This window comes from Rhineura floridana, chromosome 11, assembly GCF_030035675.1.
Source record: "Rhineura floridana isolate rRhiFlo1 chromosome 11, rRhiFlo1.hap2, whole genome shotgun sequence".
Lineage (NCBI taxonomy): Eukaryota > Metazoa > Chordata > Lepidosauria > Squamata > Rhineuridae > Rhineura > Rhineura floridana.
Window position 1 is genome coordinate 26,814,226 of NC_084490.1, and position 23,840 is coordinate 26,838,065.

At 40.7% G+C, this 23,840-nt stretch overlaps 1 protein-coding gene across 1 annotated transcript; it reads right to left on the reverse strand.

Annotated features, from left to right (window-relative positions):
• Positions 1 to 11,684: 11,684 nt before the first annotated feature.
• Positions 11,685 to 20,226, reverse strand: LOC133367627 (vomeronasal type-2 receptor 116-like). Its single transcript, XM_061591722.1, has 8 exons — positions 20,217 to 20,226; positions 20,020 to 20,096; positions 18,578 to 18,633; positions 16,902 to 17,193; positions 16,169 to 16,816; positions 15,405 to 15,608; positions 14,843 to 14,969; positions 11,685 to 12,589 (listed from the first exon to the last, which is right to left on the reverse strand). Exons 1-8 carry the CDS (start codon positions 20,224 to 20,226, stop codon positions 11,685 to 11,687), a joined length of 2,319 nt encoding a protein of 772 aa, XP_061447706.1.
• Between the last annotated feature and the right edge of the window lie 3,614 nt (positions 20,227 to 23,840).

Genomic DNA, 23,840 nt, shown 5'->3' on the forward strand with positions numbered 1-23,840 from the left:
AAGGCCAGGATGTGCTGGTAGTTCTTAGGCACTGAACTGAAATGAGAGTTGCAAGTTGTTTAACCACCAAGTAATGCATTTGGACCCTTCAATAGTAGAGGTGGGCCCACTAAAACTACTGGGCCACAGCCCTGCCAATAATTGCAGAGGCTGTTGAAGGTATTTCTCTCTGTCTTATGTTTTGTGTTGTTGGCTGTTCAAACTATGGACAAACAAGGCATTGAAGATGTAGCAGTTGCTCTCCAATATCTTGGAAACATGAAGCCAACAGAAACGTGTGTTGCTATTGCACCATCAAAACATCTCCATAAACTCCTACAAAAGCTTTCTGACAGTATTGTTGATAGCAATTGTGTTGATTTTGAAGGAATGAATGAAAATGAACTAGATTTCAGAAGGCTTTATTACAGCGTTATTGACTGCTGTTCTCATGAACTGGAAAACAGATTCAAGGAGAGAGACAATATTGCGACCCAGGGGTGAAATAAGACACAGACACAATATGAGGGTTATATAACGGGCCACTTTATTAAACCAAATTCATATTATGATAATGAACCTGCAGAGGGGAACATAAGTGTAGGATTCTCCTGATGAGTCAGGCAAAGCCTGCTTGCAGCTATTGGGGTGACCCAAACCCCTGCTGGGCAAGGGGGTACCAATCTGTCAACCCCTTGCCCCGACCACACTCCTATTGTGCGTAGGGAGGCCAACCTGCATCACCGCCCCCTGGTGCCCTGAAACTCCGAGTGGATGAGACCTGTTGGCCCCAAAGGCGACCCGTATCCTGCCCTCGGGCCGTATAACCCTGAGCTGCAGGCCTCTGGAACCGCCTATCACCTCCAAAGGTGCCTAAAGGTGTCACCTAGCTGCCGTTCACCTTTAACCTTTCCCGCACTTCTTCAATAAGGCGACCTTAATTAAAATATTAAATTCAAACAACCAAATCAACCTAATAACCGCAAGAACACCCGTGCTAACCCTGAATGCCCTCCGTATTAACCACAGTATGGAGTAGGCAAAAGGAACCTGCCGGCTAAAACGCAGGCAGGCCAAAAATTCCTGGTCGGCCCCAAAGGTGACCAAATGAATCACACTGCAGCAGAGGGAGGGTAGGGTGGGTGCCGCAAGATTTGAAGAGGGAGAGGGGGTGGCCGGCGCGAGCCTAAATAAGCTCGGTTGCCCCACCCACCCCGGCAGCGTGCCGTGACGACATCATGCCAGTCCAGCGCGCTTGCCCTCTTCCAACATGGAGGCTCAGGATTCCACCCCGCAACCCAGTAAGTCCCAAGTGCGGAGCGGGGTTGTTAGAATAACAGCTTGCTTCAGCATGGGAATGAGGATAGTTTGAATCCACTATGTGAAATATTAAATCACAGTTCAGATCACTTTAAATGCAAACTTAATCAAATTTTTCTTTCATTCTTTATTGTCATATAACCATAATCAGAACAAATGCTCAATAAAGACTGAATATAATCTAATGTATAAACTTTGCACATGGAAATCAGAATTGGTGCTGAATAAACAGGTCACCTGGAGGATCTGATAACCTGCGTACCATATACATGCAGTCATTAAGGTGTTGAAGTGGCAGGAGTTAGTATTCATTGCTGTTTAAAATGGATGGAAGAATCTATCAGTTTCAATTGTCTGAATTGCTCATGATTCCAATTTCAAATTCAATTCTCCATATTTCTGTAGCAATTTGTGGATTTTTTTAAAAAAGAAAATTCTTCAGCATTTTAGTGTGAATTACTACTAATAAACACATTGTTGTATGCAGGTTTGACTAATGAACAACTTTTTGTGAGCAATTTCTCCTGATATAATGCATTTTGTAGGTTAATTTCACTGATATATTCAAGTTCATGCACACTTTCCCTAATGTATGCATTCTTGTAAACATTGTTTCATTGGAAAACTGCATCACAACATGAGGATCAGTGCCAATTTTTGAAGGATGAATGTGTTTCAGTTCTTAAATTGTTTCGGAAAATTCAAATTTAAGACATTCAGTTTTAAATGTGAACTGAATCAAATCTCCCCCCATCCCTACTATCTAAACACAAAGCTATCCCAATGTAATGGGGAAGGGGTGTAGCTTAGTAGAAGAACATCTGTTTTGCATGCAGAATGTTCCAAATTCAATCCCCAGCATCTCAAGGTAGGACTGGGAAAAACTCCTCCCTGAAACCCTGGAAAGTCACTGCCAGTCAGTGTAGACAACACTGAGCTAGATCAACCAATGGCCTGACAAGCACAAGGAAGCTTCCTATGTTTCTTTGAAAAGATGAGAGCATATTTGAGAGATAATAGACTGCTGAAGAAAACAGGAACAATGTGGCAACAACAAACTACATGTTTGTTATGTGGAAGCCCCATAGATGTGCACAGGTTGCACTCATTTTAATGGGGCTTTTGGAAGAAATCATATTGTATACAAGGCCGTGCAAAGAAAATCACTGGGAGAGCCTCATGCCTTCTAGAATCCTACTTTTCAAATTCTGAAAAGTAAATTAATTGTCCATAAGCATTGTGCCACTGTGAATTTGTTATTGAAACATTGACAAGTGAAACCATCCCTTACCTTGGTTCATTGATTAACATCTGTGTTGGAGCTTCGATGAAGGATGGAGCATCATGAACAAAGAAGACCTGAGAGACAATCCCACCAACCATAAGCTCACCTGTCTGGTGAAATTCATGAGGAATAGGGAGGGGATCATCATATATGCTGCAATTAATAGAATGTGTCTTGCAGACAGTACGGCATAGCAGTAGGAGCATCAACAGTGCCACCAGCACAAGACTGTTGGGAAAATTCACTCTCCTAACAGTGATTCCCATGCCTCCAACTACAGCATTTTCTGAACTAGCATCACTTACAACCTTCCTTGAATGGGAGATTATTGGGCTGGCTCACTGATTGACAGATTGGGCAATAAGAATGCCTCTACATCATAGTCCCTGCCCTGCAGTTAATAATGACTCCTTAAATTACCTATTCTCCATCAGAATCCTCAAACAGCATATCCTGTCTAGTTCTTCTGGTTCTCATTTTAGGATGAATAAAAAGTCAAAGGCTGCAATCCTATACACACATTTATGTGGAAGTAAGCCCCACTGCACTTAATGGGACTTACTTCTGAGTAGAAATTATATAGGGCTGCAGTCTAAACTTCACTTTAAGATAAATCAATAAATATCCTAACAGATAGCTTCTTGAGTACATATTTGTAAAACTTTACTTGTGTGTGCACAAAAAAGGGAGAAAAATGTAAAAAAAGAAAACAATGTGGAAACTGGAAGATTAACTATGCAAGGAGAAAGGAATTACAGTATAGTTTTGTTTGTTAATAATTATAGAGCAACGAGCTGATGGAAAGATACCCTATGATATCAATGAAAATGTCAATTCAGTTGAATGGCAGAGCCTTGCCTATGTCTAGATCCAGTTCTGAACAGCATGTGGAGTTTTATAGCACTGTGCAGTTGAATGTATTGTTGACCTTGCTAGTTGTGCATAAAGCAATCCATTGTTAGGAAGAAGGAAACCAGTATTTTTGAGCATGTCAGAAGAGATAATCAATTCCCAAGTGTGTTGTTGAACTTGGCCATGCCACACAACAAAACAGCTACCTACAATCTTTGAAAATTAAATGCTACATACCCTCAGAGGTCCAGGCTCCCTCTCCACAGATGAATATTAACAAGTTTTATAGCATTGTGCAGATAATTGTATTGTTGACCTTGCTATTTGTGGCCTTAGGCAATCCATTGTTAGGAAGAAGGAAACTAGTATTTTTGACAATGTCAGAAGAGATAATCAATTCCCAAGTGTGTTGTTGAACTTGACAATGCCACACAACAAGACAGCTACCTACAATTATAACTTTCTTCTTTGAAAATTAAATGCTACATACCCTCAGCAGTCCAGGCTCTCTCTCCCCAGAAGAATATTAACAAGACTATTGTTAAATTTAGCCAAAGATCACAGCCAGATTTGTTTTTATTCCAAACAATGCTATCCAATTGGTAAAATTTTAAAACAACCTTGCAACTGGACAGTTTCAAGTCAGCAAAGTAAACTCAGCCTCTCACTTTTTTATTTCCCCTTCCTTCCCCCCGCCCTTCCTTCATGTGGGTTCATCTAGGCTTCTCTGTTAATTTGTTATGGTAACCCCTTCAGTGCTCTTTAACTGAACCGGGGAAAAGCACAAGTTAGCAAAAATAAACAAAGATGGGATGAAACTAAATTGCAGTTTGATGGAATGTGACAGGATCGGTACTGGCAGGTGTACTGCAACCCTAATGACATATATAGGGCAGGGCAGTCAGACAATATCTTTTGCAATATATGGCAATAATAACACATTTTTTCATAATATATAATGGACAAATGGTAATCATTATCACACCTACACTGTTATGTATGTAGCGACTTTGAGGAAATTATGAAGATAATTATGCAAAATAGGAGGAAAATGTTTTTTTTAAAATCCATGCCATTGAAGCCACAGCTGCAAAATCCATGCCAATTACAGCCATGGCCCAGCACAAGACATCAGTGCCCGTCTGAAACATAGCAGACCCCAATTTCAGTCGGAATCCAGTACTAAGTCCAATTTAGCAGATGTTCTCCACCATCCCTAGCACTTTGAAGATATCCTCTAAAACTAGGGCAGTGCAAATACTCTCTTCACCCACACACCCATCCCCACCACATTCTTCAAATGACCTTATTCCCCAAATGGATCAGAGAGGAAGGGCTTGCACAGCCTCTCCAGATTCGGATGTTATGGAGAAATAGAGCTGGGTATCAGCAGCATACTGTATGTTTCCGAGCTCGATTCAAGGTGCTGGTTTTGACCTATAAAGCCTTACATGGCTTGGGACCACAATACCTGATGGAACGCCTCTCCCGATACGAACCCACCTGTACACTATGTTCAAAATCAAAGGCCCTCCTCCGGGTGCCTCCTCCAAGGGAAGCTCGGAGGGGGGCAACAAGGGAGAGGGCCTTCTCAGTGGTGGCCGCCAAATTATGGAATGATCTAGTTGATGAGGTGCACCTGGTGCCAACACTGTTATCTTTTCGGTGCCAGGTCAAGACTTTCCTCTTCTCCCAGGCATTTTAGCATGTGTTTTTAAATTTGTTTTTATATTGTTTTGAATTTTAAAATTGTGTTTTAAATTGTTTTTAAAAGATTTGTTTTAAATTGTGTATTTGTTTTAATGTTTTTGATTGCTGTAAACCACCCAGAGAGCTTCGGCTATGGGGCGGTATACAAGTGCAATGAATAAATAAATAAATAAATAAATACTGCTGACACCTCACCCCAAATCTCCTGATGACTGCTCCCAAGGACTTCATATAGATGTTAAACAGCATGGGGGACAAGATAGTATCCTGAGGCACCCCACAGCACAGCTGCCAGGGTCCGAAAGACAGTCACCCAATGCTATTCTGAGAGCAACCTTGGAGATAGGATTGGAACCACTGTAAAACAGTTCCTCCAATACCCATCTCACCAAGTCAGCCCAGAAGGATACCATGGTCAACGGTATCAAAAGCTGCTGAGAGATCAAGTAAGAATAACAGGGTCACACTCCCCCTGTCCTTCTCCCGATAAAAGTCATCCATCAGGGCAAATAAGGTTGATTCAGTCCCATGACCAGGCTTGAACCCAGACTGGGATGGGTCAAGATAATCTGTTTCATCCAAGAGAACTTGCAATTGCTGTGCCACAACCCTCTCAATCACCTTCCCTAAAAAGGGGGTATTTTCAACCGGTCGGTAGTTATCACAAACCAATGGGTCCAGGGTGGGCTTTTTCAGGAATGATCAGATCACGACCTCTTCCAAGGTGGCTGGAACCACTCCCTCCTGCAATGATGCATTGACCACACTCTAGATCCACTTGGTCAAACCCCCTCGGCAAGCTTTAATAAGCCAAGATAGGCAAGGGTCAAGAGGACACTTTGCTGGCCGCATCATCGCAAGCACCTTGTCTATTTCATCAGGCCGCATCAACTGAAACCATTCCCAAGAAGTTGCAGCAGACATTGCACTGGACACCTCATTGGGGACTACAGTAGATGTAGAGGGGGCATCAAGACTGCTACGGAGGTGAGCAACATTACCCTCAAAGTGCCTTGCAAACAATTCACAGTGGGCCTCCGAAGAGTCTAAAACTCCATTTCCTGCGGTTGATGTCAACAGACTCCTGCAAATATGAAAAAGCCCCACTGGATGGCTACTTGAGGATGTGATGGAGGCAGAGAAGTGGGCCTTCTTTGCTGCCCTCACCGCCACACAGTAGGCACAATTATGATGTTTTACTCATCCCCGATCAGCCTCACAGCACATCTTTCACCACTTGCGCTCTAGCCATTGTCCAGCCTGTTTCATTGCCCTTTTAAAAAGCTGTGCTTCTGCTTCATGGAACAAACTGAGTAAGATTAGCAGTCTGGCTGCCGTTTGAAAATGAATCAGAGAGGAAGGGGAAAGGGAACTCTTCTATGTGTTTACATGGAACTCCCCATCCTCTAATTATGCTTTAAATATTATAAAAAACAAAGCTGCCCCTCAATTTACTGTTGTTGTTGTTGTTGTTGTTATGCACTTCTTGATATCCCCCCACAGCATGGGATGCCATACATTTCCATTTTTAAATTGCTTTTTAAAATGTGTTTTTAAATCTGTATATTTGTTTTTAGTGTTTTTAATGGTTGTAAACGACCCAGAGAGCTTTGGCTATGGAGGGTATATAAATGCAATAAATAAATGCCGCATTGCTTCCGGTAGACTGTGGGAATGCTGTGGAAATAATATATCTTGACTGCAGCAAAGCTTTTGACAAAGTGCCCAATCATATTCTGATTAGCAAGCTAGCTAAATGTGAGCTGGATGGAACAACTATCACGTGGATCCACAGTTGGCTACAGAATCTACTCAAAGTGTTTATCAATGGTTCTTTCACAAACTGTGGGGAGGTAACAAGCAGGGTACCACAGGTCCTGGGCCCAGTACTCTTTAACATTTTTATTAATAACTATTATTATGTTATTATTTATAGCATTTATATCCCACCTTTTCTTCAAGAAGCTCAAGGTGGTGTACATGGTTCTCCCCCTCCTCAGTTAAACCTCATAACAACCCAGTGAGGTAGATTAGGCTGAGAGGGAGTAACTGGCCCAAGGTCATCCAGTGAGCTTCAGGGCTGAGTGGGAATTCGACCTTGCTCTCCCAGGTCCTTGTCCAACATTCTAACCACTATACCACACTGGCTGTCTTGGATGGGGAGAGCTCTTCTTGGATGAGGAGGTGCAGGGAATGCTTATCAGATTTGCAGATGACATAATATTGGGAAGGATAGTTAATACCTTGGAAAACAGAAACAAAATTCAAAGTGACCTTGATAGGCTAGATCATCAGGCTGAAATGAAATATAATTGGGATAACTGCAATGTTCTACACCTAGGAATGCATAGTTCTAAGCTGGGGGATGCTTGGCTCAGCAATACTACATGAGAGAAAGATCTTGGAATTTCTGTTGATGACAAGCTGAATATCAGCCAACAGTGCAATGTGGCTGCAAAAAAGGTCAAATGCTATTTTAGGCTGCATTAATAGAAATATAGTTTCTAAACCACATGAAGTACTAGTTCCCCTCTATTTGACATAGGCCAGGCCTCATCTTGAGTACTGCATCCAGTTCTGGACACTGCACGTTAAGAAGGATGCAGACAAACTGGAACAAGTTCAGGGGAGGGCAAAAAGGATGATCAGGAAATGGGAAACAAAACCCTATCAAGAGAGACTGAAAGAACTGGGTGTGTTTAGCCTTGAGAAGGCTGAGAGAAGATATGATAACACTCTTCAAGTACTTGAAAGGTTGCCACATAGAGGAGGGCCAGGATCTCTTCAATCATCCCAGAGTGCAGGGCACAGAATAATAAGCTCAAGTTACAGGAAGCCAGATTTTGGCTGAACGATGGAACCACTTACCTATGGTGGTGTCTACAACACTGGAGACATTTAAGAGGCAGCTGGACAGCTATCTGGCGGGTATGCTTTAACCTGGATTATTGCACTGATCAGGGGATTGGACTTGATTGCCTTATAGGCCTCTTCCAATTCTACTATTATATGCTTCTAAAAAAGAGATGGAGAGAACATAACAGTCTCCCGCGTCTAACCCCGAGAGTGAGATAGGATGTCACCTTCCTTCCTTATTCCTCCATCCCTTCATTACAGAAGTAGCAGCTATGTTGCAACATTAGGAAGACAAAGCAGCTGATTAGAAGACTTCAGAAAAGTATTAGCTTAAGTAAACTTTTCAAAGGTTTTCCTCCAAACCAAGCCCAGCTCCCTTCTGAACCAAACTGAACCCAATGCTATCATTAAAAGTCAGCATCCCACAATTTGCCATTCTTAAAACATGCTAGCCCTTGTCAGGTGTACATACCCCACATCACTGGAATCATCTGATGTGGAGGTAATGGACAAAGCTCCATTGCTATTCCCAATTATGCCTAGTCATCCCTGCCACCGACCATATTTTGAGACCTACATGTAGGATTCAAAACACTGTGGAAAGCTGATGGGAGAACAGAAGGCTCTCCACTTCACACATTCAGCTCACAGCACATGGAGGGCAGTGAGAATGGATGACTAGACTGTGACAGATAACCCAAGGCTAACTGGCTCATCCAGAGTTTCCTCCTCATGCTTCTCTTCATATAATGCTAATCATGTGGGAGGTGAATGTGTGAAGAAGACCAGTATCTTATTGTTAAACTCTTTTTAATGTTTATGGATGGTGTCATGAAATTGTAAATTTCTGTGAATTTGTTAACCTGGATTTTATATCATAGTTCAGTTACAAGGAACTATGGGAGTTACATCTTGGAAGGAGACAGGCCTCTGTGAGAGGAAAATTTTGAGTTTTGTTTCCAGCTGCAAGCAGTTGGGGAGGCCTGAACAGAAACACCTGTTTATCTCTGCTAATCAGTAGGAGCCGGGTACTCAAGGCCATGCAGCCTTCAGAAGGTTGAGATCAGAGATGGGAAGGGGGCCTGCAAGGTGTGAAAAAGTGAAGAAGCTTTGGGAAGAGGATTACATCACAAAGCCCCGATTGGTTAATTCATCCTGGACCATTAGGTTTCTTTTTCCTTAAGTATAGGGTCTAAGACCATAGCCTTTGTTCCCCTGGGTTTCCATCTTGACGGGTGGTTACCTATGTGGGGTTCCACTGCTTCTTGTTATCCTGATACTCTTCTCTCTGTGGAGAGATGAGACCTACCAACAACTACCTCTAAGTAAGTAGATGAGGCTAGATAGTTTATTATTTTCTGTTGTGTGTGTGAACTCATTTATGTTATACCTGGACCCCTGGTTGGGTGTGTGGTTTTGAGGAATTCTTTTGCTGCTATATATTAATGTGCACTTATATTTTTAATAAAGCTACTTCTTATTAACCTGGTGTGTTCATTGAGGGGGAAGGTGGTTCTGAATCCAGCACCTTGACCATTTGACCACAAAACTACCAAGGAGTTAAGCAGAAGTATATTTTGGTTTTACCAGAGGTTTCTGGACAAGGAGTGTAAGTTTGGCTCTTGTCTTATTGAACCTTGGTTTACCTATTTCTGGGCTCTGAGTTCCCCTAGCTCTGAGTTGAACCAGTGAAGGGGTGGTGGCAGCCTATCTTCTACCTTGCAGGATTGGTGTTGGTTTGCACAGCCTTGGCAAGGGGAATTTGGTGATTGGATTCCAAATCAATTGCCCTAAGGGGGGGGTATTGGGTCTGAAGGATGAAATCGTGGCTCTTGGAGGCAAGATTTCATGACAGATGGGTGTTGCCCATATCAGTGTACAATGACAACTGGTGTCCTGGCCACATCAGGAAAAAGGAGGGACAGAAAGTTTGCTGCTATGATTGTACTCCCTGTCCAGACGGGATGATCTCTAACCTGAAAGGTCAGAGGCCCATTGTACAAATATATCAAAACAATCCCATTATATAACATAACATGTTTATTACTCATTCATTCATTTACTGAAAATGTGTATCCCCTTGACTGTATAAGAAGAATATTTTCTGGAACACCTCTCCTGATATGAACCTACCCTTAGATCTTCCTCCGAGACCCTTCTCCAGGTCCCACTGCTGAGAGAGGCTCAGAGAGTGGTGACAAGGGAGAGGGCCTTTTCAGTTGTGGTTCCCCACCTTTTCAGCACCAGGTAAAGATGTATCTTTTCTCCCATGCATTTCCTAGATTGATATGATGTTTTGTTTTAATATGCTGCCAAACTTTTCCTGTGACTATGCCTGTGTGTGTGTTATATTCTATTGTTTATTACTGTTTTTATAGTGTGTTTTAATTGTTTTAGTTTTAAAATTGTGTTAGTCACTTGAGGACCTTTGGGTATCAAGCAATGATGATGATGATGATTATAGATCTTCAAGGTCTCAAATCAAAAGAGTTTTCTGAATTTTCAGGAAATAATCACTGAGGAACCTTGGAGGATTCAGAAAAATGATTTGGACAGTAAGTCATTGATGGTACATTGCTGTGTATGGCAACCCATAAGTAAGATCCACTGAGTTCTTACTCCCCGATAAGTCCTCATATGATTCCAATCTCAATGAGGTTGCAAAGCTATACACACAACATCAGAGTACACAAAATTAGTGGGACTTACTCCCAAGAAATATAGAGAGGACAGGAATCAACACTTATTAATTACAAATGACCCAAGAAACAAAAAAGAAAAATCAACACATAAATTTGTTGAGAAATAGATTACATTTATTATCCTAAGGAACGATACATTTCATGACAATATTCAACCGTACACATTATTTTCTTGTAAGAAATTTTAAAAAAGAGATTCTGATTTATATGGATTGTATGTATCTAGTGGTTTCTTAACAGTAACAGAGCACTTTTGCTTGTTGAACATGGGATACACTGTTTTTAGCACCTGTTCTCACAAATGCTCTTCCTGGGGATTGGGGGAGGTATGGAATATGACACTGAGGCCTGCAGTTGTTACTGGAGACTGACAAAAAACGGGGATGCTGCACTTGCACGTTCAGCAGTACCTATGCTAGTGTAAAACACCATTTAATATAACTCTATGCATTTATACTGTTCTTCTCCCAATTAGCTGTACAGGTCCCAATACCGATCCTTGAGGGACTCCACTTTCTACAGCCCTCCATTGGGAGAACTGTCCATTTATTACTTTCTGCTTTCTGCTTCTTAACCAATTCCTTATCCAGAAGAGGACCTCTCCTCTCATTCCATGACTGCTACATGACGATACATTTCATGACAATATTCAACCATACACTTTATTTTCTTGTAAGAAAATATTTAAAAAATTTAAAAAGAGATTCTGATTTATATGGATTGTATGTATCTAGTGGTTTCTTAACAGTAACAGAGCACTTTTGCTTATTGAAGACGGGATACACTGTTTTTGCTGATCCTTCTTATGCAAGGCAGCACCTGTTCTCACAAATGCTCTTCCTTGGGGTTGGGGGAGGTATGGAATATGACACTGAGGCCTGCAATTGTTACTGGAGACTGACAAAAAAGGGGATGCCGCACTTGCACATTCAGCAGTACCTATGCTAGTGTAAAACACCATTTAATATAACTCTATGCATTTATACTGTTCTTCTCCCAATTAGCTGTTCCCTGGTATTCAGTTTGGGCCTCAGCACAATGATATAGCATTTAGGAGAAAAGATGCAGCCCAGTACACCCACACTGGAGGATAAGATAGAGAAAACCTCCACAGCCACCATGTATTTCCCCTTGGTGCTCAGGTAAGAAGGAACAAAGGACACCCAAACGCTGCAAAACACCAACATGCTGAAAGTGATGAACTTGGCTTCATTGAAAGTATCTGGCAATGTCCTAGCTAGGAAAGCCACAGTAAAGCTTACAATGGCCAGGAAACCCATGTAGCCCAAATTACAGTAAAACAAGGTAGATGAGCCCTCATTACATTCTACTATTATTATCCCATTTAGTGAGTGCATGTCCATATCTGGGAATGGAGGAGCAGTACCTAGCCAAACCATGCAAAGTCCTGCTTGAATAAAAGAGCCAGAAAAGACAATTGAATTTGCTAAGCTTTTCCCCACCCATTTCCTCATCTTGGATCCTGGTTTGGTTGCCATGAAAGCCAGAACCACAGTGATGGTCTTTGCTAAAATACTGGAAAGGGCCACTGAGAAGATGATGGTAAAAGCCATGTGCTGGAGAAGGCAGGTCATCTCTTTTGGCTCTCCAATGAACAGCAAAGAGCAGAGGAAGCAAAGAAGGAGGGAGACAAGGAGGATGTAGGTGAGAGTCTGATTGTTGGCTTTGACGATGGGAGTGTCCCGGTACTTCAAAAAGATTCCAAGTACCAGAGCTGTTATCATAGCAAAAGCAACTGCAAGCAAAGCTAAAGTGATCCCTAAAGGTTCTTCATATGAGAGGTAGCTTATTACCCTGGGAATGCATTGATTTTGGACCTTGTTGGGATACTGATCTTCTGGACATTTCACACAGGCATCTACATCTGTAAACAAGGAGAGCTATTTAAGTATTTCAAGACTTTGATGCACATTTATGCATAATAAGCTGCAGAATTTGAAACAGATATTGAAAATGCCTTTTGTGTGTGCGGTCTCATGATTCCAAGTCAGTTTTCCCACTGCACTGAATCAATGTGTCATGAGCTTGAATACTGGAAAGACAGAGGCCTTGTTGGTGGGTGTTTCCCGTGTCTGAGAGGTAAACTGACTGTTCTGGATGGGGTTGCACCTCCTCTGATGGACCAAATTCACTAGGGGGGTACTCCTTCATCCATCTCTGTCACTAGAGACCCAAGTGACTTTTGTGACCGAAGTGACTTTTGTGACCAGGAGTGCTTTTTACCAGCTCTGGCCCGTTTGCCACCTGCTACCATTCCTTGAACGTGACAGCAGTGGTGGCAGTTGGCATACCAGCCAGAGCTAGGAAAAAGCACTCCTGGTCACAAAAGTCACCTCACATCCTTGAGATTCAGTTTGCCTTCACCAGGGACAGAGCCTTTAGGGTGGCATATTCTGCCCTGTGGAAATCCCTACCAATAGAGTTTCAGCAGGGAGTATCTCTCCTTTTAGATGTCTTTTGAAAACTATATTGTTTGGACAGGCTTTTGCAATTTGAATTGTTTGTTTTTAACCACTCTGTATTTATTGTTGATGTTTTTAATGATGCTTTTATGGGGTTTATTTACTGATTTTTTCATATGTTTCATTCTGCCTTAATATATTCTTTTGGAAGTGTGGATTATAATAAATAAATATGTCTTTGTTCTGAGCCTGCTACAGATCTCAAATGGAAAAGATACCTGTTGGATGACTCAGTCCATGCCTGCTTTGAATTCTGTAATATGTTAATAATAATACTGACCTACACTGCAGAACCGCTTACTGGCTTGGTACCTAGGTACGCGTGCATGTAAAGGGCGCTACAGAACAGAAGGGAAGTATGGAAATGAGGTGGTCTCTGTGTAGGGGGGAATTGAGCAAAGGAGGAACGAAAAGGGATTAAGATGAAAACTGTATATGTCATGCAGAAATGGGCAGCAGAATAGAAGGGAGAAAAAGTCATAGAGATGTGGGTGGTCTGTGCGCAAGGGAGAGTTGAGGGAGAAGGAGGAAAGAAAAAGGGGTGAAAGTGAAAATGAGGGAGGCCAAGGGATTTTGCAAAAAAGGAGGGAGTAGGAGGCATGGGAATGAGGGTCAACATGAAAACAGGTGTGAAAGGGGCTGAAGGGTAATGGTGGCTTCATACTTGGGCAGAAGGTGAAAAAGGTGCTTAGTGGTTGCAATGTGTGGGAGGACAAAGGTGCAGGAGGTTACCATGTGAGTGGATTGTATGCATGGGGGGAGTTGCAGAAAAGGAGGGGGAGGAGGAGGCATGGTATGGGTATGAATGTAAACAGGGGTGCAAAGTTGGGCTACAGAATAGAAAGAGGCTTCAGAAATGGGGTAGGGAAGTTGGAAAGAGAATTGAGTAGTTGCATGGGGTAAGAGGGGAAACTCTAGGGCAGCCTCTCCCACCCTTTGGGTCCCCAGATGTTGTTGGACTACCACTCCCATCAGCCCCAGCCCACATGGCCAATGGTCAGGAATTATGGGAGCAGTACTCCAGCAACATCTAGGGACCCAAAGGTTAGGAAAGGCTGCTCTAGGGGGTTACCAATGCCATGACAGGTAGGGTTTAGTGAGTGGAGTGAGCAGAGGTGCAGCTCCTAATGTGTATTTGGGGTGGGTTAGAATTGTTTTATTCTGCTGGTATTAGTCTATAAACCACCTTGAGTCTCCTTTTAAAAACAGATCTTTTGAAAGAAAAGAAACAATAAAGAGAGGGTTTTTTCTGTGTTGACATGCAGTCACTAGGAATACTTTCTGTGGGAGACAAGCCTGTGCCAACCCTTTATTCTTTTTGGCACCAGATTAAAACTTTTTATTTCCCTAAGCATTTTAAACTGCTTTTTTTCCCTCAAGCGGATTAGATTTATTGCTTTCAATTTTGTTGCATTTATGTTTAAAGACATGTTTTTAGCATTGTGGATTTCTTAAAATGTCCCCCACACTGAATTCCATTTTTAATAAACATGTAGTATATAAATTCTGAAATAAATTAATAAATACTTTCAGTAACCAAGGAGACCCAAGAAGCTGTTGCTCCTCTAGACTGCAAGATCCATCATCATATCAGTCTTACTCTATATACTCTGCTATAGATTATGTCTGATGTCTCTGTACATTACGCCTCCTACCCTTCTTGTCCGAGATCATCCCTTCCGGACACAAAGCACAGTCATAGCAGCAAAATTTCTCTCCTTCCTTCTTTTTCCTGCTGTAGCCAGGATGGCAGTTGTCGTTGCACACAGAAAGAGGCAGCACCTGTACAGAATCATTAAGGTTTATTACCATCAATAAAATATGTCTAGAAAATCTCTGGAGTACAGTATTGCTGGTAAGGTGAAATAATGTCACTTCAGAATTCAAAATAAATTCAATGATGTCTGGGTTATTGTTCCTCCCCAAGAGTTTATTGGATAAAGAATGTCTAATGCAGAGACCATAGAAGCTGACAGTGAAAATGATATAATGTATTTATCTATATCACAAAGGTGCAGAGGAGAGGAGACTTGGATCATTATTTTTCTTTAAAATCAAAGGGAAAGCTGTGGTTTAACAAAAGACAAAACTTTTAGTCCAGTACAGAACTTCAAGGATAAGCAATACTTTGTCCAGAATGGAAATTTTGTCTTTTTTAAAAAAATCCAGCATTGGCAGGAAGTTAGGTTTCACCTCATTGAAGCTTCTGTGCCATACGATTCGGTCATCATGGATGCTTAATTTTTGGCCTGGTGGAGCCTGAGGATCCAGTCTTCCAATGTTTACTCTAAGAACAGAGCCATTTGCAAAGACTGACCAGTTTGTAATGTCAAAGCCAGCAACTAATTCTCCGTTTTCATTAAAAGCAATAGTGTCTCCAAGAGTATTGTTGAAGAATATGCTCTTTAAAAACTGATGCAGCTAAGAAAAAGAGAAGGGAGAAAGAAAACAGAGTGCTGCTTCCAATGAGCTTCACTAAGTTTCGCTATAAGCTAATATGCATTTTTATATGTTTAGCCATGAGTGGTGATTTTATTTTTATAGCTGACATTTTCTTCCCTCTAACTCCAAATGTATTGCAAGAAACAAAGCTGGCTATTATACATTATACACTGACTAGAAACATTTGCTCAAATAATGTTTGAAACCATAGTTTTTCAGGGTTTTATTTTCTCCTACCAATTCAGAGGACAGAATTTCCTCTACCTATTAATCACATGGTAGCCATGGTTTTTTGTTTTTTTTAAAAAAATGTATTAAGGTATAATTACTTGCCACGAACGAATATTACAAAAAATCTGTCTCTGTCCTTTGCCCAAGTTTCTGTGTTTGAAGATTGGTTCATAAATGGCTTGCAAAGCATGTGCCACAGCATAGACAGCATTGTAGACATTGTAGCTGTGGCCAGTCATGTTCATTTCAAACAAAATTCCAGGAAGAGTCTCCATCTTTTCATTCCCTGTGCAGGCCTTTTGACTCACTTCAATCATATTAGACATTTTTAATGGACAGTTGAATGCTTGTTCCCAGAAGTTTTGGATAAAGCCATCTCCTTTGTCCCAGGAAGGTCTGATCATCTGAAGGAACTTTTGGAATCCTAAGGGCTGCTTTGAGTGAACCGTGAAGGATATGGAACCATGGAACATCTGTATATCCCAATTCTTTTGAACAGACAGTGATGCAAAATCCCAGTGGGATGTAACAATCCACACTTTACCCAGAGGTGGCAATGAAAAGAAGGGTGCCATAAACAGAAACAATCTCAAACCCTGGAAGGTTGGAGGCTCTGCATGTACAAAAAATACATTGGCTTTTTTGTCCATAAGAACTGCATATTTCTCCATTTGTCCCAAGAGCACATCTATCAACTTATCCACATAAGCCTGTTTTGGTGTTCTCACTATGAAGGCATAACAGATGCCATTTTCAGAAAGCATGGGCACCATGGTCTGCAAAAACTTGTCCCCATTGTCATCATCCACAGCAAAGAGCCCAATCCATGTCCATCTGAAGTGGTGAAGTAATCTGATAGCTCCCATATACTGATGGGTTTGACCTGGGACCATCTGGTACAAAGATGAAAATAGAGTTTTGTCATCCTGCACTGGAGAAAATGATCCATATGTGAGCTGAAAGGAAATGCATAGTTGTTTGTCAGATGGATTGGAAGAGACCACAGTTGTAACACTTTCTACCTTAATACATATGTCTGACCTGTGGAATCTTGTAGTTGGCATAGAAAGTGCCAATATTGACAGAGGTTTTAGACATCAGTCCTCCAATGAGAGCCATCAGATTGTTCTGGTTGTCACACTTGAAGTTTGGGACAAACCTATGTTGTGTGGAAAGCAGGCTGAGGGTGGCCTTACAGGTCATCTTTGCAGTGAAGTAGCTGTTGAGGATGTGAAACCCCAAAGACATGTTTGGTAAGATGCTGGGATTTTGATTTATCTCTCTTACAGCAAATGCCAAGGCCAGGATGTGCTGGTAGTTCTTAGGCACTGAACTGAAATGAGAGTTGCAAGTTGTTTAACCACCAAGTAATGCATTTGGACCCTTCAATAGTAGAGGTGGGCCCACTAGAACTACTGGGCCACAGCCCTGCCAATAATTGCAGAGGCTAGTGAAGGTATTTCTCTCTGTCTTATGTGTTCTAGCCAATCAGCGCTATGCACCAATCAGCCAATCCTAATCCAGAAGTATAGCTATGGAAGAGTGGTCCCTCCCAGGCCTGCCTGTTTGTAAACCCTCCTGGGCAGGCTCCCACTCCATCTATCATTATGTTATCCAGAACAGCCAGCATGACAAATTAGAGAGGATTCAGAGATAGTAGGGAGGAGTCAGGACTGCTTCAAAAATAGCCCTGTGTGGTAGCCTTAGCCTGTATCAAATCATGTGTGGATTCTGAGCATGGTCAGAGCTGTTTCCCTAAAGGCCAGATACTTGCAACAAACTATATTAACCATTTCCCTGCATTCACTTATTATAACCTGAGTGGAGGAGGGGAAGTTGATCTGAGCCACTTGCAATTCCAGAGTATTTTCCAGAATATTTCCAGAAAAGGTGTGCGGATCTAGAGATGTGAAAGGTCAGAAAAATAGATAAAAATTTGGGAAGGGGGAGAAAAAACACCTTTTCCCCATTTTTTCAAGGCCTTCACATTTCTAGGTCAATCTGCTTCCAATGACTGCCTCCCCCAGCTTAAATTCAGAATATGTTCAATACGGAGAAATAGAGGGAAATGTTTATGCTATTATTTCTTGCGTGTGTGTGTGTGTTGTCAGTGATTTCTAAAATGAGAAGTTTGGGCTCTATGACTGTCTGGATATGACTCCACATCTTTCCCCAATCCTGGGAAATATTCCCCCAAGATTCTGACATTACAGAAGCTAATTATGATTAGTCTGCTGAGATGTACTCTGCAGAGCTTATTACTTCACATTTTCAGGACTGGGCTATACATTGCAAATACGTTCTGCTATGCCCTGGCTCAAATAATAATAATAATAAAAAGTCTGTTGGTTGGAATACTTTGTTCTTTTCATTTAGAGGGGGAAGTGTTTGGGATAATGAAGAGTTAAAATTATTTTTGCAGGGAGGAAAAGTGCAGTGGGGAGCATTTTAAGTTTTGTGTGTGTTTTCGTAACCCATGCGTCAGTTGTTACCAGCATTGTTAAAAAGAATGATAAATACAGCATGCCTGTGTTTGCTGGCATTGGGTGTGGCTATTACCGTTCCCCTCTTCTTCTAGAACCAGCTATTGAAGCATGCTCAGTAAGTAACTTTCAGGGTGGTCTGGCTTCTCTGCGAAGATTCCAGCAGACCAGACCAACTCAAGAGGAAGCTGCTCCAGAAGGGATGGAAAGGCCAGCAAACTCAGTGTTATTCACGGGACTGCTTTGATTGTTTTTAGGAGCCAAGCAGCTACAAAAGAAGATTTTGCCACCTGCACAAGAAAACAACAGCAAATCTAAAGGACTGTGAACTTGCTTGATTGGGTTTTTTCCCTCTACTTTGCATCTTATTAGCTGTTAAAAAAAAAGAATTGTAATTTCTTTACTGCTATGAAGGAATAGCAGCCAGATTGTTAATAGTACTAAGAGTATTATTATCTGTTGTGATAATATGAGAACTATTTTTCTTCAATATATATTTAATTTTGATCCTTGTATGTTTTTTTACTGCAACTATGGATGGGAATCGCACTGTCAGAAGAGACTGAACCTGCCCACTTCTCCTATTTAATGTGGGGATATTTGTGGGTTACATTTAGGTTTTTGGCAATGGATGTGTAGGTATAATAAATACATGAATTAAAATACTCATGTCATGTGGTAAGGCTTAGTTTCTGATTAAGAGTGATGGAGTCAACCCTGTCTGATAATCGTACTTGGCCTCCTTATATGGAAGTTCTTTGACTTATAGATGTGGAGACAATGGATATATTTTTAGTGAAGAAACAGTAGCACTCTGCACATGGTAATGACATACTTTGCTAAATAAGTGTTGTACAAGTCCTGTTGTGATGAAAACGGCAAGATTAAAATTTGCATCCCTACCAAGTCAAAATGTTATGGCTGCCACTGCATTCCAACTTCATTCTTCACATACAGAAGATGGAGGAGTAGCTTCAAATTCACTTGGCAACATTCAGGATTGTTTTGCAGAAAATGTTGTGGTGAAGCAAAGTACACAATGAATATCCAGGCTCATAGCTGGGGGGGGGGTTAGGGGTCCTCCCCCCTGCTTTTTCTGCCTTTTTTTTTTACAAATTAAAAATATTTCAGAAATTATAGAAAACCAAGAGGAAAGCCTTTGTTTTTCTTCTTAAAGCTACAGATGCTATTATTTTTGGTTGGTGCTGTGATGGAATTTTGCCTACCATGAAAAATCATGTTATAAGGAGGCAGAGATTAAAATGGAAGGAAGGAAGATTTACAATCCTGGACAATTTGTTCTTATGTATCAAAATTCACAAATCAGGGACTGAGGAGGTAGGCACATTTTTCATACCTGCCAATGAGATACCAAACAAGAACTCATTTTAATGATATGATGTCTATCAAAGAAGCAATTGCTGCAGCAGGGAGGTGAGATTCAGGAGTCTATGTTTGCTAGGCCAAGGAAGGAGCTGATTACATGTAGCAGCAGCAAAAGTGTTGCCTGTTATGCAAATAGTGCTCCTGGTATTATTAAAAAAACACATTTTGGCTAGGAAATATATTTTAACTCTTGGCTAGTGGGTGGGGAGATGAGCTATACTTTTTCCCTGGCTGGGGGAAACACTGATCCCCAGTTAACCATTACCATTATTATCATCATGACTTCAAACCAAACATTCATCATAAGTTTCTTTTGCTGGAGATACATCTGGAACAGAAACTTCTGTCAGAGGCAATGTAGTGGCACCTTTACCAGAAGAAAAAAAAAAGCTCAATCTAAAACTTTATCTACTATCAGTAGGCCCACTCCTGCTCCAAAAAGAAAATGTACCACTGAAATATTTGACAAGAAATTCAGCTAACTTACCTGTAACCATACCAACAGACTTAGGTGATTCTAAACCTACACAGCCTCATATTTCATCATAGGGTCCACAATATCTGGACATACATACATGGGAGTGGCTGAAGTACTCAGTAAGTAGAGATGCTGCATTTTGTTTTGTTTGTATATAATTTCCTGTTGGAAACTCCAGCTCGGCATTTGTAAATACAAGATGCACTGACTGGAAGCATGCAGCAGAAGCAGGGAAAGGATTTTCCAAACATGCAAAGTCAGTAGCCCATAAAAAAATACAATGGATGGTTTTCTGGACCAATTCAACCAACAAAAGTGAGAATTAACAGGAGAAACCACTCAGGGAAAAAAAGTGTATTCAAGTAATAGAAAATAACAGATACTCTATGAAATGTATTGATGAATTAATTCAAATTTTAGTTGTCAGTCAATTGTCTTTCAGAGGTGATTCAGGGTGTGAACAATTAAGAGTGGATGCAAGTGGACTCTCTTTACAATAATTTGTGTTTTTTATGAGAAAATATTTTTTAAAAATAAGTCATGAAAATGATTCCTGCAAATGCTGAATACGCTAGTCCTGAAATCCAGAATGAAATAATATATGTCATGGTTAAAACAGTTGTAGAACTTATTATGGATCAAACTATGTGTGTTGTGTTGTTGGCCAATGAGACTAAGGACAAACAAGGCATTGAAGATGTATCAATTGCTCTCCAATATCTTGTAAACATGAAGCCAACAGAAAGATGTGTAGCTGTTATAGAGCTTTGTTCACAAAATGCTCAAAGTATAACATCTGAAATTTTGTCAATAATATGATACTACATCTGTCATGAAAGATAGATCTGGTTGTCTCCAAACTTTGATCTCAAAAGAACTTGAACAAAACCTGTTGGTTCAGAGATAGGACGCTTGGATTCAGTCAGTTATACATTCAGATAAAGAATTCATTGTTTCCACTCTCAAATTAAACAGGACATCTTCCCCTTGTAAAAAAAAAAATGGTCTAAAAACTAAAGCTATTGGATTGCTCATTCAGATCAGTGGTCTTTTTCATTTCTTACTGAATTTATGCTAAAAGTACTGGGCTATCTTAAACTTGTAACATCACTGCTGCAGCAGAAGAATCTGGATATCGAGGCAGCATTGAAACTGATTGACTCTGACGGCAGGCAGTTGCAGGAAATGCAAATTGATACTGTTTTCAACAACACTTTTGAACCAGTCAAGAAAGCATGTGAATCTGCTGACGATGAAGCACCATCAAAACATCTTCATAAACTTCTGCAAAAGCTTTCTGACAGTATTGTTGATAGTAATGGTGTTAATTTTGGAGGAAGGAGTGAAAATGAACTACAGTTCAGAAGGCTTTAGTACAGTGTTATTGACTATTGTTCTCATGAACTGGAAAATACATTCAAGGAGAGAAACAATATTTATTATAGTAACAGCTTGCTTCAGCATGGGAATGAGGACAATTTGAATCCAGTATGTGAAACATTAAAACACAACTCAGACAACTTTAAAAGCAAACTTAATCATTTCTCTCACGCTCCTGATAGTCATGTAAGCACCCTGTAAATAAATCAGAACAATTGCTCAATAAAGACCAGATATAATCAAATGTGTAAACTTGGTGCAAGGAAATCAGGATTGATGCTAAATAAACAGGTCATCTGGAGGATATGATAACTTGCATACCATATACTATATGTACATTTTCATGCACAGTTGCTCTAATATATGCATTTTTGTAAATATTGTTTGATTGGAAAACTGCATCACAACATCTGAATAAGTACCAATTTCAAAGGATGGATGGGTTTCAGTTTTTAAATTGTTTTGGAAAATTCGGATTTAACAAATTCAGTTTTAAATGTGGAGTGAATCAAATCTCCCCCATCCCTGCTATCGAATGTGTTTTTAGTGTTAAACACAAAGCTATCCCAATGTAATGGGGAAGGGATGTAGCTTAGTGGTAGAGCATCTGTTTTGCATGCAGAAGGTCCCAAGTTCAATCTCCAGCATCTCACGGTAGGGCTAGGAGAGACTCCTGCCTGAAACCCTGGAGAGTCGCTGCCCGTCAGTGTAGACAACACTGAACTAGATCAACCAATAATCTGACACAATACAAGGCAGCTTCCTACTTTGCAAAGAAAAGATGAAAGCATATGTGGGAGATAATGGACTGCTAAAGAAAACAGGAAAAATGTGGCAACAACAAACTACATGTTTGTTATGTGGAAGCCCCATAGATGTGCACAGGTTGCACTAACTTTAACAAGGCTTCTGGAAGAAATCGTATCATGTACACGGCTGTGCAAATAAAATCACTGGAAGAGCCTCATGTCATCTAGAATGCTACTTTTCAAATGCTGAAAAGTAAATTAATTGCTAATAAGCATTGTGCCACTGAAGAATTCGTTATTGAAACCTTGATAAATGTTAGAAAGAAACCATCCCTTACCCTGGTTCATTGATTAACATCTGTGTTGGTGCTTCAATGAAGGATGGAGCATCATGCAGGAAGAAGACCTGAGAGACAATCCCACCAACCTTAAGCTCCCCTGGCTGATAAAATTCATGAGGAATAGGGAGGGGATCATCATATATGCTGCAATTAATAGAATGTGTCTTGCAGACGGTACGGCATAGTAGTAGAAGCATCAATAGTGCCACAAGCACAAGCCTGTTGGGAAAATTCCCTCTTCTAACAGTGATTCCCATGCCTCCAACTACAGCATTTTCTGAACTAACATCAATTACAACCTTCCTTGAATGGGAGATTATTGGGCTGCCTCACTGATTGACAGATTGGGGAATAAGAATGCCTCTACATCATAGTCCCTGCCCTGCTGTTAATAGTGGCTCCTTAGATTACCTATTCTCCATTAGAATCCTCAAACAGCATATCCTGTCTAGTTTTTCTGATTCTCGTCTTAGGATGAATAAGAAGTCGAAGGCTGCAATCCTATACACATTTACGTGGAAGTAAGCCCCACTGCACTTAATGGGACTTACTTCTGAGTAGAAATATATAAGGTTGCAGTCCAAGCTTCACTTTAAAATAAACAAATATCCTAATGGATAGCTTCTTGAGTACACATTTAAACAACTTTGCTTGGGTGTGCACAAAGAAAGAGGGAGAAAAATGTAAAAAAGGAAACAAACTGGAAACTGGAAGATTCACTATGCAAGGAGAAAGGAATTACAGTATAGTTTTGTTTGTTAATAATTATAGAGCAACTAGCTGATGGAAAGATACCCTATGATATAAATGAAAACGACAATTCAAATGAATGGCAGAGTCTTGCCTATGTCTAGATCCAGTTCTGAACAGCATGTGGAGTTTTATAGCACTGTGCAGTTGAATGTATTGTTGACCTTGCTAGTTGTGCATAAAGCAATCCATTGTTAGGAAGAAGGAAACCAGTATTTTTGAGAATGTCAGAAGAGATAATCAATTCCCAAGTGTGTTGTTGAACTTGGCCATGCCACACAACAAAACAGCTACCTACAATCTTTGAAAATTAAATGCTACATACCCTCAGAGGTCCAGGCTCCCTCTCCACAGATGAATATTAACAAGACTATTTTTAAGTTTAGCCAAAGTTCACAAATAGATTTGTACAT

What these genes read in the sequence shown, in the direction of transcription:
- LOC133367627 (XM_061591722.1), bottom strand. An exon ending in AAAACAATCAAAGCAGTCCC is followed by an intron (nt 17,194 to 18,577) that starts GTGAATAACACT and finishes CTCTCATTTCAG; the next exon opens with TTCAGTGCCTAAGAACTACC. An exon ending in CCAACTACAAGATTCCACAG is followed by an intron (nt 16,817 to 16,901) that starts GTCAGACATATG and finishes ATTTCCTTTCAG; the next exon opens with CTCACATATGGATCATTTTC.